This window comes from Marmota flaviventris, chromosome 2 (assembly GCF_047511675.1).
Source record: "Marmota flaviventris isolate mMarFla1 chromosome 2, mMarFla1.hap1, whole genome shotgun sequence".
Classification (NCBI taxonomy): domain Eukaryota; kingdom Metazoa; phylum Chordata; class Mammalia; order Rodentia; family Sciuridae; genus Marmota; species Marmota flaviventris.
In genome coordinates, this window is record NC_092499.1 from 1,592,566 (window position 1) to 1,611,750 (window position 19,185).

The 19,185-nt window shown below is 56.3% G+C and overlaps 1 protein-coding gene across 6 annotated transcripts in view; it reads right to left on the reverse strand.

Annotated features, from left to right (window-relative positions):
- The window catches only part of Pacs2 (phosphofurin acidic cluster sorting protein 2), a 71,599-nt gene extending 52,835 nt beyond the window's left edge, over positions 1-18,764 (reverse strand). For all 6 annotated transcript variants that reach the window (XM_027946592.3, XM_071607451.1, XM_071607450.1 and 3 more), the window contains exon 1: positions 18,603-18,764. In XM_027946592.3, the coding sequence (XP_027802393.2) occupies positions 18,603-18,721 (119 nt within the window). In that variant the 5' untranslated portion in view covers positions 18,722-18,764. The remainder of the gene's footprint in view (positions 1-18,602) is intronic.
- Positions 18,765-19,185: the final 421 nt, after the last annotated feature.

Below are 19,185 nucleotides of genomic sequence, written 5' to 3' on the forward strand. Positions count from 1 at the left end.
GTCAGCAAGGACCCAGGGAATGATGGGACCCCTTCTAAGGGTCCTGCAACTCAGGTGAGTCATCCAACCTTCTGATCAGGGGGATCATGAGGACCCCAGAGAACAGGAAGCCGCCCAGTGCACATTCTGCCAAGAGGAAGGTCATTGGAGAGGGAAATGTCCCTGATGGGTCAGCAGGACCCTGACCCATCCTGGCAGATATCATGACCGGTACAGGAAAACTAAAGGAGCCAGGAGGCTTCTCAGAGGTCTCCAAGAGTGAACTCTGAGGAATCTCCACTGACCCTAAGAGTAGACAGGAACAAGGTCAATTTTAACCACCTTGGTCTTGAACACCTGGCAGGAGAGTATAACCCAAGCACAGCCATACCTTGGCATTTGATAAAAAGGTGGGGGGCAATGGTTTTTGTTTGGTTGGTGGTTTGGGGTTTTGTTTGCTTTGGGCTTTTTATTGGTTTGTTTTACTGAGGATTGAACCAGGGTCACATACCCAGATCTCTTTAATTTTTTTAAAAATTTGAAACTGGGTCCTAAGTTGCTTAGGGCCTTGATAAGTTGCTGAGGATGGTCTCCAACTTGCAGTTCTCATGCCTCAGCCTCCTGAGTTGCTGGTATTACAGGTGTGCACTGCCCAGCCAATGGTTCTTCTGATGTCAGTTGAGATGTGCATTTGTGCCAGTCCTCCCCAAAGTAAGTAAAACTGGGAGATTATAAAGGAAGAGTTTTCTACAGGAAGGCCTGATAAATATCACAAAAGCTCTGTTAGAGTCACAAGTTTGTCCTGAGTCAATTTGAGACCTACAAACCTTCCTAACCTCCTGCATAGGCAGACTTGATCTGTGTTTCTCAGGGTTTTTTGTTTTGCTTTGTTTTTCTTTTCTTTTGTTTTTGCTGGTATGATTATCTAGCCCTGATATTTACTATGAGCAGCTATATGGGCTCCCTTACGTGGGAAAGCTACAGAATCCCCTACCATGGAAACTAAAGGCCAATTTCCCAGAGTATACTAGCCATATCCTTCACTTTATCACCCTTCAGGTTATAGAGATTCCTTGCTCATCGGACTCCTCCTCTGGAGTCTGCAAGTCTTCACTTCCAGCCTGGCGACTTGGAAAACAGAAAAGCTTCCATGGAGCCAGAAAGGACCTCATGAAGTGCTCCTCATCACTGGGAAGGCTATCCAAACTGCTATAAAATGGGACTTGTTACCACGGGCAGTTTCCATCCAAAAAGTTAATACGTCTAGGATGGAGGGCAATACCAAAGGGCACAGAAAAATGAAAATGAGACCCAAAGATATAAAAAAAGGGGGGTAGACTTGTGAGAAATAGAAAGTCCAGTGGTCCGTTTTCAGAATACGTTATTTAGCCTTATAAATGTAAAATTACTAAAGATCTAAGAAAATCAGCCAAAGAATAAATAGAGCAAACGGTTACCAGCAGTTAACACCCAAGTTTCATAGCCCCTTGAGAGACAGGAGGTGAGGGGAAGCATCCAGCCTGACCAACAAAGATAAATTTTGTATATGCCAAAATACACTCAATTCCAGAAAGGCCTTTCTACCACTAAGGAAGTTTAAAACCCAACAGGAGATGGTAAAAGCTAGGCGTTGTTCAGGAAGACTCTGCACCCCAGAGTACTAGCCAATGAGGAACTGGGGAGGGACCCTGAGCATCAGGGGAGAAGATGCGGAGTATAACTACTCTGGGTGCCTGGCTGCAGACACCTGGTCTTGCAGACGGTCACAAAGCTCTGCTTTCCCTGCATCTTTTGTCTCTCAAGTCTATCTTCGGGTTTGGACAGGTGAACATGTTTCTCACAACCAGAATCACCAGGGAGAAGACAGGAGCTGCCTGAGGCTCCCATAGGCCTGGAGCTCTGACATGTGTGCTCAGTGCCAGCAGCCCAAGGCAGGAGCAGTGGCATACAGGTGTGACCTGGGATGTATCAGCCACCCCTCTGGCACTCAGGTACACAAAGGTCCACTCTGGGGCCTCCTGGCGCCACATAGACCCTGAACAGCAAGTGCAGCATGAAGACCCTTTGCCTGTGTAGCCTCAGCTGGGAAAGGACAGCTCCATCATTGTGAAAGTGCCATTTGCCCTTCATAGCACCCTGTCCCAGCTCCTCCGGCAAGGAGATCTCTGGCTTCCTGTAGGCTCAAGCCCCACCCACCCCCATTCTCGGCAGGAGTCATGCTGTAGGCATGACTGTGCCCTCAGGTTAGTTCAATGTCCCCAGGGAAGGGAGGAGCCCACTGCCCACCTCCCTGCATAGGCAGGTGTGTGGTTCACCCCGTTCCTGTGCTCGGCTCCTTTGGACCAGCAACACCATGCTAGCGTTGCCAGGGAGCCCTGACCTCCACTATAGAGACTGTCACCAGCTGGCTGGGCCCACCAGCCTCCTCCTGGTGAGACACATACGATTGGCTGGCTCTGTGAAGGAGAGTACTTTGGGACAACAACCTACTGTGACCCACAGGCTTTTTTCTGTGAGGGGATGCACCACGGCCCTGCAGGGCCATGTTGGCTGCAGGTCTGGGGGGAAACACCCAGGTGCACATACTGGCTGTCCCTAGGACTGCCCTGAACAAAAGAACCCCTGTGAGATGTCCTTGCATGGTTCTGATCTCTGAAGGCTTCACCCCAAGGGGAGGCCTCCCACCACTTGGCTAACACCCCTGCAATCCCTGGAGATGCCCAAGACCCCAGACCCTACTCCATGAGTGGAGATTCAAGCTCAATCACCAGCCAGTCCGGTCCCCAATTGGGGACAGCAGGCAGATGACAGCAGGCTAGCTCTGGGTCTTCGAGCTTCTCACCAGGTGGGAAAGGCCCCAGCGGCAGGAAGCAAGTATCAAAGTGCCAAGCCGGGGGACTTGGAGCACCTACAGCCAGCATGGCCGGCCACAGGCTCACTGCAGCAAGGCTCTGCTCAGCCCCTTGCTCTGCTGCTTGCAGCTCAGGAGCACCTCACTCTGCAGCACCCTTACCAGAGGCAGCACAGTGGTGTCACCTTGGTGGCCTGTGATGCACCCAGATGCCCAGGCACGCCATGGGCCATGGCCATCTTCTGTCTCACATGCTGTCCACCTCAAGGAGGGACACTGTACAGGTGCTCCACAGCACCGTACGTCCCCACTACCTCAAATGCCTGATTGCAACCCTGAGTCCAGTAAGGTCTGACACCTTCTCTTCCTCGGTGACCTTGGTGACGTGCAAAGACAAACTACTCTTCTCAGTGAGAAAAGAGGTGCCTCTGTAATTTATTCCTAAAGGGACTGGAAGATGCTACAGAGGAAGTTCACTAGAAAATCTTTCTTAAGTGAGTCAAATCAAACAAGTCCTTCCTTCCTTCCCTCCTTCCTTCCTTTCTGTTTTCTGTACTGGGGTTGGAACCCAGGCGTGCTCTACCATGAAGCCATATGCCCAGCCCTTTATATTTTGAGATAGGTCTCACTAAGTGGCTAAAGCTTCCCTTAAACCCGCTATCCTCCTGCCTCGGCCTCCTAGTTCCAGGGACTGCAGAAGTGGCCTCTGTGTTTCCTTTTATTCTTCACTGGGCAATACAGCTGCATCATCCATGTGATCTGAGCGACTCACCTTCAACAGAGAGGCTCCGAACCCTCTACCGTGCTGGGGAGGAGGCGTGGGGAACCTGCCCCTCAGAACCCACACTCTGGCAAGCAATCCCGGCTCCTAGTCAGCCATGGGCCATCTGTGGTTTGAACAACCCAGAGCAGAACAGCGTCCACATCCCTGAGCAGTGTCCAAGCTGTACATCCCCCAGTAGGTAGTGACAGTTGTCCCATGACTGGTCTTCCAGTCCCCCGCCTTGGGCCTCTGTGCAGTGGTGGCTGGTAACACAGCTGAGGCCACTGCTCCTGACACCAGTGGCTGAAATGTCACATGTCCAAGAGACTTGCTGAGCCCCAGCAAGGACCAGGGAGGCAGTGGGTGTGGAACAAGGCCATTGTGATCATGCCCTTTTCAAGAGATCAAATTCCCCAGGAGGGAACGGATAAGCAAGTGAAGACGGGTGTGGAGATGACGCCACAGGCCACCTCTGGGATCCCTCAGGAAGTGTGGCTGTGGTAACAGCCATGTGTGACGGGAAGAGGCTCTTCTCCATACCTCCCACCAAGGGCAGACCAAGTGGCACCCCTTCCTTGAGCAGGAAGTCCACAGGGGTCTGCTCCTTCTGAAGGCAGTGCTGCATGGAGGCGATGTTCTCTGCTGATGGAGTAAGACCTGGGAGCCCCAGCCAACCTCAGGGGCCTGGAACAGCAAGAGCTGGCTGCTGCTCTTGGGGCCTCAAGCACTAATTAAAGAAGCACTGAATCTGCAAGCTGGCCAGCTGCTGTGGGATGCAGGGAGGCTGCCCAGGCCACTCTACTTCCCACATGCTCCCCAGGCTGCCATGGACCCCACTTCTGAGGGACTGCCAGTGCTGGTGGCACCTAGTATGGCCCTCAGGTCACTGATGACCCCTCGTTGAGTCCTCCCTGGCCCTGGTTGCTGGCTCTGCCCTGATGAGGCAAGCTCTCCTGTGAATCTGCCCAGCCCCTGCACTAGCACCCTTGCCTCAAGGTGAACACAGAGCCATGGCAGTCATCTGGACACTCAAGTCACAAGAGCCTAGACCAGGGCAGGTCTTCACAGAGAAAACTCCCCTGCAAGAGGAGCACTGAGAACATGGAAGGGCTATCCTGTCCCATCACTCATGGGCCCCGCACAGAGCATCCCCAGAGTAGCACCCAGCCCTCTTTCAGCACTCCAGTGCAGAAACTTGAGGGAGAGCCTGGCCACAAGGCACTGAGCTGACAGCAGGTCGCCAGCCTCCTGCAAGACTCGTGCCAATGGTGCTTCAGAGGCAACCTGGAAGAGGCATTAGGTCCACTCTCAGGCTGACAGGAATGAGCCCACGGGAGAGGCTGCCAAGCCCGACCTGTGTCAGAACTGAGGATGAAGGCCAACATGCTGACACCTGACCTCCGATGTCTGAAGATACCTGGACAGAGCCCACTCTGCAGCTCCTAGCCAGGGATGCAAACTGCTGCAAAGCCCATCCCACCAATGTGACCGGAGGGAAGCCAAACACTGCTGATGCCTCCTGCAAGGAACAGCTGCGGGATCAGGTTGAAAAAGATGGCTTAAAGTAGACCAAAGATTCTGGTGGTGTCCCCAGCTGTCAGCACACGTGGCACTCTCAAAGGGCTGCAGAGTAAACAGCCAGGAGGAAGGAGCCAGAACAGGGACAGGTCTGCATCAGTGCACAGACACAGGAGGCAGAGGCCGGGCAGGCTCACTCCCTCGGCATCTCTGCCTTTCCCTGGGCAGAGGACCACGTTGGTGAAAGGGGCATCTCCAGGCCTGGCCCCGCCCAGGGGTGTGTGAAAGGGGCTTCTCCAGGCCTGACCCTGCCCAGGTGTGTGCCCTGGCCTAGCTAGGGGAGGGGGGAGGGGGACACAGCACTGGTCGACACATGCTGTCCTGGTGAAAGATGAAGGGAAGCTGGACATCATGGCCACTGTGCTGCTTACCTCGGCAGCCAGGTGGTTCCCAAGGCTGTCAGTCTACCCACATGTGCAGAGCTGCCTGCTAGAGCAGCTGTGGGGAGTGCAGGCTGCACAGGTGGAATCGAGGCGCAATCTGGGAAGGGCAGAGCTAAGCAAGGGGTCTGACCACAGGGTCCATACTCCACATGCACCTGTCTGAGCTCAGACTCCTGTATGGTGAGGCCCATCCTACCTGCCTGAGGTGGAAGTTGGAGGTGGAGGGGTGGTGCAGAGGTCTATGTGGGGACCAAACCTGCCCACCACTGTACCACCAGTCCAGTCCACGTGCTCTGTCCTGACCTGTCAGTCTCCACACTGGACACTCAACAAATGCAAGCCTGACCTTTGGGCAGAAGCCCATCTTGCTGACAGTGCCCTTGAGGCTGGGCTCAGGTGAAGGGATGCAGGTCTGTGGCTGGGAGGCAGGGGATGCCCAAGCCCAGCTGCAGGACCCTAAGGAAAGGCTGGCTTAGGGTGGGGTGAAGGGCCCCAGGCCCCAGGCCTGAGTGTCAGAGCATGAAGGCAGAAGTGCCTGCTTCTCTGGCACCTTCCACCACCATTTCCACGTCTCATGGGGCCAGTTGCCTCTGTGTGGCAGGCACCTGCACGAGAGGAGACCTGAGGCCACAGCCTCAGCTGCAGAGACTCCTCTCTCCCATGCATAGAGAGCAGAGCTCCCCACACAGGCTGGAGTCTTTGCAAGCGTCAGCAGAAAGTACCAAGTGCTGTTGCTAGGGACTCACCAGCCATGGCCCCATGCAAAGCCTGCCTTGGCTTGGGAACAAGCACCTGTGTCTGTTCCAACCCACCTCCAGAGCCAAGGGGACAGGGCTCTAACCCATCGACACGCCATTCCCACCCACCTCCAGCATGGGGAGAACTCAGCTTCTAGGGCTGGGGTTGAGGCTCAGTGGTAGAGCACTCGCCTAGCACGTGCAAGGCCCTGGGTTCAATCTTCAGTATCATATAAAAATAAAAATAAGTAAAATAAAGGTACTATGTCCAACTAAAAAATAAATATTAAAAAAAAAAAGAACTCAGCTTCTAAATCCATTCACACATGATTTTGGGGCTACCTGTCAGTGCCACTGTGGAGCTATCCATGGTAGCTGGTAAGTCAGCAGCTCATACGCTCACACACTTGCACCTGAGAGATCCGCAGCCAGAGGCTCTGTGTGTATTCAGCGAGAGAGTCCAGCACAGCGTGGGAGAACAGCAACCCAGGCGCTCCCCACACCTATACGCTTCCTGCCTGGACCCGAGCACCCCTCCTCAGCCACCAGCAATTCTGGCCACGCCGCCTGTCTCCTGGGCTCCCAAATGGCCCTCAAGACCCACTGAGGTTGCCCTGCCACCTCCACACAGCCAAGGAGATGCCAACTGTCACACATGACTGTAGAACAGCTCTCTGCATCGGCCTTGCTACACCCAACTCCTGCCCTTAGAAACTCCGCTCTTTCAGGAGCCAAAAGAGAAGACTAGACACATGGCCGATTCCAGGCATTTCAGATTGCCTACGGGCACCATAGCCACCACTGGTTATAAAGGACATGCTTCCACTGTGTCCTGCCTAGGCAGCGTGGGCACTTCTTCCTCCCTGGACACCTGGACCACTGCTTCCTCCCTAGGGACTGTGGGCACTGCTTCCTCCCTGGGCACCTAGGCCACTGCTTCCCCCCTAGGGACCGTGGGTACTGCTTCCTCCCTGGACACCTGGACCACTGCTTCCTCCCTAGGGACCGTGGGCACTGCTTCCCCCCTAGGGACTGTGGGCACTGCTTCCTCCCTGGGCACCTGGGCCACTGCTTCACCCCTAGGGACCGTGGGCACTGCTTCCTCCCTGGACACCTGGGCCACTGCTTCGTCCCTAGGGACTGTGGGCACTGCTTCCTCCCTGGGCACCTGGGCCACTGCTTCCCCCCCTAGGGACCGTGGGCACTGCTTCCTCCCTGGATACCTGGACCACTGCTTCCTCCCTAGGGACCGTGGGCACTACTTCCTCCCTGGACACCTGGGCCACTGCTTGCCCCCTAGGGACCGTGGGCACTGCTTCCTCCCTGGGCACCTGGACCACTACTTCCTCCCTGGACACCTGGGCCACTGCTGCCCCCCTAGAGACCGTGGGCACTGCTTCCTCCCTGGACACCTGGACCACTGCTTGCCCCCTAGGGACCGTGGGCACTGCTTCCTCCCTGGGCACCTGGACCACTACTTCCTCCCTGGACACCTGGGCCACTGCTGCCCCCCTAGGGACCGTGGGCACTGCTTCCTCCCTGGGCACCTGGACCACTACTTCCTCCCTGGACACCTGGGCCACTGCTGCCCCCCTAGGGACCGTGGGCACTGCTTCCTCCCTGGACACCTGGGCCACTGCTGCCCCCCTAGGGACCGTGGGTACTGCTTCCTCCCTGGACACCTGGACCACTGCTTCCTCCCTAGGGACCGTGGGCACTACTTCCTCCCTGGACACCTGGGCCACTGCTTCCCCCCTAGGGACCGTGGGCACTGCTTCCTCCCTGGAAACCTGGACCACTGTTTCCTCCCTAGGGACCGTGGGCACTGCTTCCCCCCTAGGGACTGTGGGCACTGCTTCCTCCCTGGGCACCTGGGCCACTGCTTCACCCCTAGGGACCGTGGGCACTGCTTCCTCCCTGGACACCTGGGCCACTGCTTCGTCCCTAGGGACTGTGGGCACTGCTTCCTCCCTGGGCACCTGGGCCACTGCTTCCCCCCCTAGGGACCGTGGGCACTGCTTCCTCCCTGGATACCTGGACCACTGCTTCCTCCCTAGGGACCGTGGGCACTACTTCCTCCCTGGACACCTGGGCCACTGCTGCCCCCCTAGGGACCGTGGGCACTGCTTCCTCCCTGGACACCTGGGCCACTGCTGCCCCCCTAGGGACCGTGGGCACTGCTTCCTCCCTGGACACCTGGGCCACTGCTGCCCCCCTAGGGACCGTGGGCACTACTTCCTCCCTGGACACCTGGGCCACTGCTTGCCCCCTAGGGACCGTGGGCACTGCTTCCTCCCTGGGCACCTGGACCACTACTTCCTCCCTGGACACCTGGGCCACTGCTGCCCCCCTAGGGACCGTGGGCACTGCTTCCTCCCTGGGCACCTGGACCACTACTTCCTCCCTGGACACCTGGGCCACTGCTGCCCCCCTAGGGACCGTGGGCACTGCTTCCTCCCTGGACACCTGGGCCACTGCTGCCCCCCCTAGGGACCGTGGGCACTGCTTCCTCCCTGGACACCTGGGCCACTGCTTCGTCCCTAGGGACCATGGGCACTTCTTCCTCCCTGGGCACCTGGACCACTGCTTCCTCCCTGGGCACCTGGGCCACTGCTTCCTCCCTAGGGACCGTGGGCACTACTTCCTCCCTGGACACCTGGGCCACTGCTGCCCCCCTAGGGACCATGGGCACTGCTTCCTCCCTGGGCACCTGGGCCACTGCTTCCTCCCTGGGCACCTGGACCACTGCTTCCTCCCTATGGACTGTGGGCACTGCTTCCTCCCTAGGGACCGTGGGCACTTCTTCCTCCCTGGGCACCTGGGCTACTGCTTCCTCCCTGGGCACTTGGGCCACTGCTTCCTCCCTGGGCACCTGGACCACTACTTCCTCCCTAGGGACCGTGGGCACTGCTTCCTCCCTGGGCACCTGGACCACTACTTCCTCCCTAGGGACCGTGGGCACTGCTTCCTCCCTAGGGACCGTGGGCACTGCTTCCTCCCTAGGGACTGTGGGCTGTTCTTCTACACAAAATACTCAGGACAACAAAGGCATTCACAGCACTGGGTCCATGGAGGACCACTGCCCACTTAGAGTGCCCACACAATGCTCCAAGGCCAGGACAGAGAATTGGTCAAAGGCAGCTTTCTAAACCTGTGTCCTAAAAGCAGACTCCTGCCCTGTGAGCCATGAAGGGGAAGAGAAGATGGAGCCTGGTCACTCCCAACAACGGAGCAGCCCTCCTCTAAATCCCAGGGCCTCCGGAGGCAACAGGCCCTACCAGCCTGCCAGGGATGCGTTCCCAGGAAATGCCAAGCCCGCAGGCCATGCACAGCCCACACTGGCCTCCTCAGTATCTCCTTCCTCATCCCACCCCCCTCAGATTGCTGCACTCTTCCCCCAGAGTTCATCTCCAGCCCTGCGGGACCCCTCTGTCAACCCCCATGTACACAACCCCCATCCCCACCCCAGTGGAACTACCCCCAACCAGCACACCCCTCTCCCAGAACACCCTCAGCATGGCCCAGAGACTTCCCACGACTCAAAGCAAACAACATTCCTTAGCATGACATCTTGTTCAATTACAGGGACACTCACCAAGCAGCTACTCAGGACAACCCTGGGCCGGGGTGGGGATGGCACCAAGAGAGATTGACACAGCACCCACAATGGGAGCCAGAGCCACCTTGAAAGGATGGATGAGTCCTAAAGAATAGTGTCAGCACGTGGGCACAACGGGCTGCTCCTGCAGTGCCAGGCCACCCTCCTCATCTGGACAGGGAGCACAGGGGAAGGGCTGACATGTTCACAAGCATCCCAGAGGTGACCCAGACTGGGGCAGAGGCCACAGCCCTAGAGAAAGCAGCTGAGAACCTCCGGGGAACAGGGAAACCTGCAACCCACAAGGCAGAAGCCGTGACCCCTGCTGAGCACCACAGGAGAAGCCCATGCTTGGCCACATGGTCAGGCAGCCATCACAGGGAAGGGGCCACCAAGCCAGACCTCCTTCCAGCAGTCCTGGCTGGCCAGCAGCTGGCTCCCCCACAGCAAGCCAGGAAGCCAGAGCCTGGCGCTGCCATAGCTACGCAGGAGACGCTTCGGAGCCAGCACAGAGCCAGCACACCTGCGGTGACAAGGCAAACAGACAGCTTGGACAAGCAGAAATGCAGCTCCAGGTCTGCAGTTGGGGGGGGGGGGGTTGCCTGCGATGCATCTCCAGACAAAGGGGGAAACAGAGGAGGTGAGGTGAGAAGGGCTTCAAGTCAGGCAAGTGCTGCCAGGAGGGGCAAGAGCCAGACCTGAAGCACATGCAGGGGACAGGAGGGCTGGACTGCACTCTGTGGCTCTGCTCTCAGGGGAGGTAGACACAGCCAGCTCTCACATGTGTGCCCCGAGGTCAGTCCCCAAGGGGGAGGGGCAGGGATGACCTCCACCAGGATCCTGGGGAAAACAGAGAGAGAGTCAACAGAGCGTAGGCTGAGAGTGAGGGAGAGCAGACAAACGCGGGCAGGTTGAAAAAGCCCCAAACTAAACCGGGACATTATTAGCAGCGGGGAGCAGGACGAGAATGGAACCGCAGGTCAGTCAAAACAAGGACAGGCTGGGCACAGTGGCCAGGCCTGTAATCCCACTACTTGGGAGGCTGTTGCAGGAGGATCACAAGTTCAAGGCCAGCCTTAGCCACTTAGCAAGGCCCTTATCTCAAAATAAAATAAGCGGCCTGGGGTGTAGCTCAGTGGTAGCTCATTCCTGGGTTCAATTCCCAGTACAAAAAAAAAAAAAAAAAAAAACCAGTGGCACGGTGGCACTTGCTAGTAAGTTGATGGCCAAAACAGTGACCTAAACCAGTCACCTGGCCAAGCCCAGAGCCCCTGTGGAGGGAGGCGCTGGGGGGGGGGGACACAGAAGCAGGGAACTGGGCTCCTCCTGCCGGACAACAGCCAGGGGAAAGGAGGTGGGGCAGCTCCTCCAGGGAGCTCCAGTCATCCTCAGGGCCCTGCAGAGGTTGGAGGCTGAGCAGTCACCAAGTCAACGTGGGCAGGGGAAATGCTGGCAGGGAGGCGAAACCAGGAGGATCACAAGTTCCAGTCTCTCTAAGTCTCTGAAGGAAAAAAACTGATAAACTAGGGCACAATGGCACACACCTATAATACCAGTGGCTCAGGAAACAGGTAGGAGGATTCCAAGTTCAAGGGCAGTCTCAACTTAGCAAGAATTTAGTGAAACTCTGTCTCAAAATAAAAAAATAAAAAGAAGAGGGATGTGACCCTCTTCTCTGACTACAACATAACTGAATTAGAAATTAGTAATGGGAAAAAGAAAAGAATTGGAAAAGCGACTAAAAAACACGTATGTTTAGATATTAGGAAAGTGAAATACTCCATTAAGTTGAAGAAGAAATAAAGAAAAATTTTAAATATTATAATCTGAATGATATTTCATAAAAAGGTTGTAAAGTACAACTAAACCATGAACTTTTTTCGGCGGAGAGGATATCAGAAACTGAACTCAGGGGCACTCAATCACTGAGCCACATCCCGAGCCCTATTTTGTATTTTGCTTAGCACCTTGCCATTGCTGAGGCTGGTTTTGAACTCACAATCCTCCTGCCTTAGCCTCCCAAGCTGCTGGGATTACAGGTGTGCGCCACCACATGCAGCTAAGCCATTAATTGTGAGAGCACGTGTGGCTATAAATGCTTATGTGGAAGGAAAAAAAATTAGTATGTTATTTATCTTAGGAAATGAGAAATGAGGGGTTGGGGGCCAGGTGGTGACAGAGTACATGCCCAATAAGCTCGTGGCCTGGTCCAATCCTCAAGACCAAAGAGAAGAAAGACAGCATTAGAAACAACAGAGCAAAATAAACCCAAGCAAATCAAATGGAAGACAATAGAGAACTAATATTTATTTTCAAAAACTGATGGGCCCACGAGGCACTATGGTACGTGACTATGATCCTAGTGACTGAGGCAGGAAGATGGCAAGTTTGAGGCCTGCCTTGAGAGACCCTGTTTCAAAATAAAATAAAAAGGATTGAGGGGTATACCTCAGCAGTAAAGTGCTCACCTGCCATGTGCAAGGCCCTGCTTTAATCCCAGTACCCCCTACACACACACACACACACACACACACACTCCCAAATTGGTGGAGCCTTGGGTCAGACAGATCAGGAGTAGAGGTCCACATGCGTGAATAACCATCGTAACCAAGTTCACGGAGACTGCACTACAGACCAGCAGACACCAGGGGACAAGAATACATAAACAACATTATGCCAGTAACCCTGAAAATCTGGACAACTTGAACAAATTCTCAGAAGACTATAATCCAAAACTAGGGGAAAAGGCATTCTACAGCCATTAAACACGTAGTTAAACTTTCCACAAAGAAAGTCCAGGATCAGGATATTTCATAGGTGGATTCTCCAGACATTCCTGAGCAGACGACCCCAGCTGAACACCAGCGGTGCCTGATGCAGCAGAAGGCCCAGGTCCTCAGCTCACAGTTGGAGGGAGTGGGCACCACAGTCTGCCAGGCCAGACAGGAAGGCTGCGACTGGACAGAACAGCATGTCAACTCTACTTGAGGTAGAACAAAAGAAGCCAAGGCCACCAGCAGAGCAGCGACAGCCAGGACAGTGAGGCGAGAGGGGTCAGAGGGCGGGAGACTCACAGCCAATTCCCCATCTGCAAAAGACAAGACACATGTAGAAAAAGCAGATCGTGTATAGGGAAGGCACGGGGTTAAAACAGTCAGATCACCTGAAGTCCAGGGCACACAGCCAGCCTGCCTCACCCGGTGCCCACCCAGCGAATAGTCCACGCCTGGCAGGACCTGACCCACAGAACGTGGGTAGAGACGAGCACCTTGCTGCTTCCCTGCCCACTCCTGGCCCTAACGGCCGGACTTGCTCCTCCATGTAGAGGGCTCAGGGGAGCAGAGCCACAGAGGGAAGGAGGCTGAGGTCCTCCCCTCCCACCTGAGGAGAGCTGACCACCAACCCAAAACAGACTGAACTTGATGGGAGTGAGTAATGAGCACCTTCAGCTAAGCTGCCGAGATCTGGGAGTTCAGTGCCATTCATGGCTTGTGTTCCTTACCTATTGTGGCTTGGGGTAGGTCACTCATCCTAAGCCTCAGTTGCTATCTGCAGGATGAAGTTAGCAGTACAAACCCAAACACCAAGAAAAAGAAAAAGAAAAGAAAATCAACTGAAGGCCAGCCACGGGCAGAATCCGGCTCAAAGAAACAAAAAAAGTTCTAGATGCTGGCAGCCCACACGAGCTGGGGCTGGGGATGTGGCTCAGTAGTGAAGCACTTGCCTAGCATGCTCAAGTCCCCAAGACTGCAAAGACAATCAATCAATCAGCCGATCTTTTCACTCCAGCAGCAAGTGATGAAAAGCTTACTTTCACTGTAATATCAAGTGCCAGCCTGCAGGAGTAGGTCCAACCCAAGATCCGCACGCCTGAGGGCAGGTTCTACACTGCTCTCAGGACAAGCACTGAGGACGGAACCCTCAGGACAAGCAGTGCCACTCCTTCCACCTGCTCTGGGATCAGGGACTCCCACCACAGAGCACACCGGGGCATGTGCAATTCAGTGACTGCAAGTCACTCGGGCACTTAAAACCCTGCCTCCAGTCACAGTCCCCTGAGGCCAAAATGAGTAACACACCCAAACACAGAGCCAAAGCCATAAAAAGCTTCCAGAAGAAACAGAAAAGCATCTTCATGACCTTGAGATTGCTTACTCAGGACACAAAGACCACTAACTGCAACACTGGACTGCACCAGAACCTGCTCATCCACAAAGGCCACGTGCTGGGCATGGCAGGCACGTGCCTGAGGTCCCCACTACCAAGGAGGCTGAGGCAGGAGGCTCCTGGAGCCCAGACCGACACCAGCCTGGGCAGCCCAGCAAGACGCTGCTCTAGATAAAACCCACCACAAAGAGAGGAGAGGCAAACTGTAGCCAGGGTAGAGCACACGTAGTCCATGCATCGGCCACCACGAGACCCACGATGGCCAAGCAGAGACAAGCTTCTCACACCTCACAAAAAGGAAGGGCCCACAGCCGTGAAGCAGCGCTCAATACAGGGCAGCCCACTGAGAAGCATGTCACAGCCACAGAACCACTGAAATGGGAACGCACATCCCAGACTGCTGGCAGGATGAGAGATGGTTCCCATCTCGGAAACTGGGGCTTTCTTAGGGTCAGTCATACCCACCCCTGTGGCCAGTTGTTACCAAGGAGAAGTAAGAACAGCCGGCCATAAAAAGCCCCATACAGCAACAGCACAGACGCTTCCAATAGTACCAGCCCAACTGGGAAGAGCCCCAGGCCCAGCAACAGGTGCAGCCAGACCAGGGGCGTCACTCTTCACAAGAGAACACTGTGGCACAGGGAGAGGAACTGGGGCCCCTGCTGTATCCGCCTGCAGCTTGATCCCACCCATGTGGCCTTCTGGACAGCTGGCGCTGCTCCTGGGTGGAGAGTGGGAGGCACAGGGGCTGACTAGGGAGGCACAGGCCCCTGAGGGTTCTCGGTGCCTCCCACAAGCACACACCTATCACTACTCAGTGCATGCGGAGGACCCAGCTCCTGGCGCTTGGATGCATCTGCAACACCTTCACTCCACAAGCCAAGAAGCAGGCAGGGTCTGCAGATGCCAAGATGTGTGCCAAGGAAGGTGCATTTTGTGAGCACACAACATTTAAAGATGAATCAGTGAACCTCAACATGAAAGGAGATCCAGTAGGAAGAGCAAAGGCCCACGATGGCCAAGGCTCTGCGGAGGGCAGGTGGGTACAGGCTGTACAGCACAGGGTCTCAGGGGCACTCTGGGCATCCCAGCAGGGGCAGGGACACTCTGGGAGGCAGGTGCCCCCCGCCCATGTGCCACAGCACAGCCACAGAGGAGGGATACAGCTGGAGATGCTCTCAGCCAGCAGTCACTGGACACACACCAGGACACTGGACCCTTCCTCCTCTGTAGGCTGTCATGGCCCCAGGGCCCTGGCACAAAGATCCCAGGGGACAAAAACTCTCCTGCTTCCTCTAGAAAACCAACACAGGATGACAAACCCCAGGCCAGCCCCAAAGGCACATCCAAGGCAGAAAGACCCTGAAACTGGATGAGCACTTCAACACTGGCGGCTGGAAAAGGAGCTCCGTTTCCTGTAGAAACTGCTGAAGACCAAGTAGGAAAAAAGAGAAATGAAACAGCAGAGAAACGAACAGGATTTCCACTGACAAGGAAACAAAATGGCCTAGATTCATGATCAAAGAATAATATTAAAGTTAAAATCATGGTGCCTGGCACCATGGCACACACCTGTAATCCCAGCAACATGGGAGGCTAAGGTAGGAGGATCACAAGCTCAAGGCCACCCTAAGGAACTTAGCAAGGCCCTGTCTCAAATAAAAATAAAAAGGGCTGGGATGTAGCTCAGTGCTAGAGTCCCTGAGTTCAATCCCGAGTACCAAAAAAAAAAAAAAGGAAAGAATAAAAAAAAAAAAAAAATCACAATACCATTTCACACCCACCACATTTTCAAAAATTAAAAAATCAGACATGCTGGGCACAGCAGTGTATGACAATGATCCCAGTGACTCGGGAGGCTGAGACAGGGAGAATGGCAAATTTGAGGCCAGCCTCAGCAACTTGTAAAAAATAAAAAGAACTGGGATATTCAGTGGTAAAGCACCCGGGGTTCAATCCCCAGTACTGCAAATAAATAAATAAATAAACAAACAAACAAATAAATAAATTAATTAAATAAAAGTCAAATGTGTGTTGGCAAGAACATAGAGCCACAGGGGTCCTGCCCACTGGTGGGACCAGAGTGGACACAGTTCTGGAAAGCCTCTGGAAGGACTGCTGAGCAGGCACATGCCCACACCTCTGATCCACACTCGAGGCAGGTCCACAGGAAGAGACTCACACAGGAGACAGGCTCAAGAACATCTACTGCCACAGCCCCAAACTGGAAAGCAGCCAAAGGTAAAGGGAGGGAAGAAGAAACCAGGGGTGCTTCTGGGGAATACTATGCAGCAATTAACACATCCACAACCACCAGCACAGGTACAGCTCAGAGAGCTAAAGACTGGGCCAGAACCAGAAGTGGGAAAGACACAGGGCAAGGATCCACCAGCATAAAGTGCTCAGATGAGCAGTACTAACCACCAGGTCATCCAAGCACAAGTGCACAGGGGTGCCAGCAGAACCCACTGGACAGAGGACAAGTAAAGTTGCCATTGCACCTGAGGAGTGTGCACCATCTGCTCTGCCCACCCAGTCCCCCCACCTGCACACTGCAGAGCCAGCCCAGCACCTAGAGCTGCCCTGCTACCTATCCTAATCAGCCTCTCCTGCCTTGCCTCCACAGCTTCCCCTCTCAATAGCAGCTTCTAGACCCCTGATGAACAGAGCCAAGCTCCACAGTGGAGCTGATAAGACACCTGGCCCCTCCTCCCCCCTCAGACTCCCCTTTGCCTGAGGTTAAAAACTTCAGTACTAGCCAGGCATGGTGACATGCACCTGTAGTCCCAGCTACTCAGGAGGCTGAGGCAGGAGGATGGCTTGAGCTCAGGAATTCAAGACCAGCCTGGGCAACACAGCAAGATCATGGCTCAAAAAATAGGCAAGCAGGGGCTGAGGCTGTAGCTCAATGGCAGAGCACTTGCCTAGCATGTGTGAGGCACTGGGTTCGATCCTTAGCACTGCATAAAAAACTAAATAAATAAAGGCATCCTGTCCATCCACAACTATAATTTTTTTTTTTTTAAATAGGCAAGCAGGGGCTGGGGGTGTAGCTCAGTGGTAGAATACTTGCCTGGATTGTGCAAGGCCTGGGTTCAGTCCCCAGTACAACAAAATGCACACATACACTCCTGCATGTACACTTTGCCCCTCGTTTGGGGAGCCCAGGAGGCTGCTGGAGAGGCACAACAAAAGCATGCCCTGCTAGAGAGGCAATAGGGGAGGTCGGCAGGGAGGGGAGAGGCTCAGGGAGAGCCAGCAGCCAGCAATGGAGGTCCAAGGACTGGGGTTGATGGCAGTGAGGCAGTCAGAGAGAGTGAGGGAATGAGAAGGTCAGCACCGCCCCTGGTGAGGAGTCCGATGCTGGGGCAAGGCAGGCCTGGGAGTCACTGCTGATTTTGGTTTTGAGGCAAATGCTGTTCTTCAGGTCTCCCACGGACACCATGTCCTCCAGGAGCCTCACCGGGTGCAGGAGTCCTGCTGAGCACCTGCCTTTCCTTTCCATAAGGCACCAAAGCCCTGGGGTCCTAACCCCAAAAGGGCAAACCTCATCCTCTGTATCCTCAACACCACGCTCATAAAAAACTGTTGAAGGAGCCAAAGCAGAGTGCAGCAGGCCCATCTGAAGCTCACCTGCAGGCGAACACAGCTCCACAGAAGCAAGCCCTCTATTCACTCCTGGGGTCTCCTCGATGGCACACTGGCCACATCTCGGGCGGATGGCACTCTTTGAGATGCCCACTGGGAGGTCCACTCGCCCTCACCTCTCCCTAGGGAGAAGCCTCACCCCACCTGCTGCCCCCTCGCCTGGAGACTGCCTTGTAGGAGAGCTCTGTGACCCCTCAGCCTGGGAGCTCCTGCGCAAACCAAGCAGAAGTCACAAAAGTTTCAAGCTGTGCGGAAGACATGGGGGCAGCGGCGCTGCAGTCCACGTAGAGTGTGGCTTCTCCCAGCGCTGGCCCCTGGGTAAACCTTGTCCAGTCCTTACCACAGGCCGAGTGGGCGGTCGCCTACCGAGTGAAGGGCAGGGAGCCTTTTGCAAAATTAACGGCTCGAGGCAAAGAGCAGTATTGATTCAGGAGTCTCTGCAAGACCAGGCACATGGCCACACAGGTAAGGAGAGGACGGACCGCCCGCCCCGCCCCGAGGGACAAGCCGCACAGACGGCGAAGCTGGAAACCCTCCGCACAGGGGTTACGTCGTGATCCCAAGTTTGCGCGTCCTCGGGACCCTGCGCCCGACGAACACTCCCAGGCCGCTGAGGTTTGACAGTGCCTCCGGACGCGACGGGAAATCTGTGGAGCCCGGAGGGGAGGGCTCGCACCCCAAGTCCACTCCACGTCCCGCACCAGGAGGCAGGTGTCACGGCGCAGCAGGCTGGGCGCGAGCCAGGCGAGCCGCAGGGCCAGCGGACAGCGCAGCGCCGCGGGGCAGTGGCCCCGCAACCCGGGGGCGCCCGCTCAGGGGCGCGGGGTCCCAGCCGGGCTGCAGGCCCCGGCGCGGGCAGGTGCGCGCGGACAAAGCGCGGCGCGCGCGGGCGTCGTACCTGGGCACGCAGCTGGGGCTGGAGCCGTCCACCTCCCAGGTGGCGAACAGGTTCATGGGCACCGGCGTGTTGAGCGCGCCGGGCGCGCCGGGGAGGCCGAGGCGGCCCCGCTCGGCCATGGCGCCGGCCCCGCCGTACCTCGGCGGCCTGGGGCTGCGCCGGCCGCGGGCGCGCGGCAGCGGGCGGGCCGGGCGCGCGGAGGGCGGCGGCGCGGTCACATGGCTGCCGGCGGGGCCGGCGGGCAGCGGCAGGCCCGCGGGCGGTGTCCAGACTGCGGCCGCGCCCGCCCCGCCGCGCGCCGCCGACGATTGGCCGGCCCGGCCGGGCTCGCGCCCCGCGCCCAATCGCTGCCCGCCGGAAGTGAGGTGCCGCGCGCGCCCGCCACCAGCCTCGGGAGCGCGCGTCTGCGCACAGGCCCCGCCCGGCGCGCGCCCGCCCCGCCCCCCGGGACGGCCTCAAGGGCCGCGAGGGACCCGGGCGGAGGGCCCCGCGGGGTCCGCGTGCTATTCTGCCTGCTTGCCGCAACGTGGCGCCCCCGAGGACGCTCATTGTCCCCCGGCTGGCCCCCGTGTCCCAGCATCGG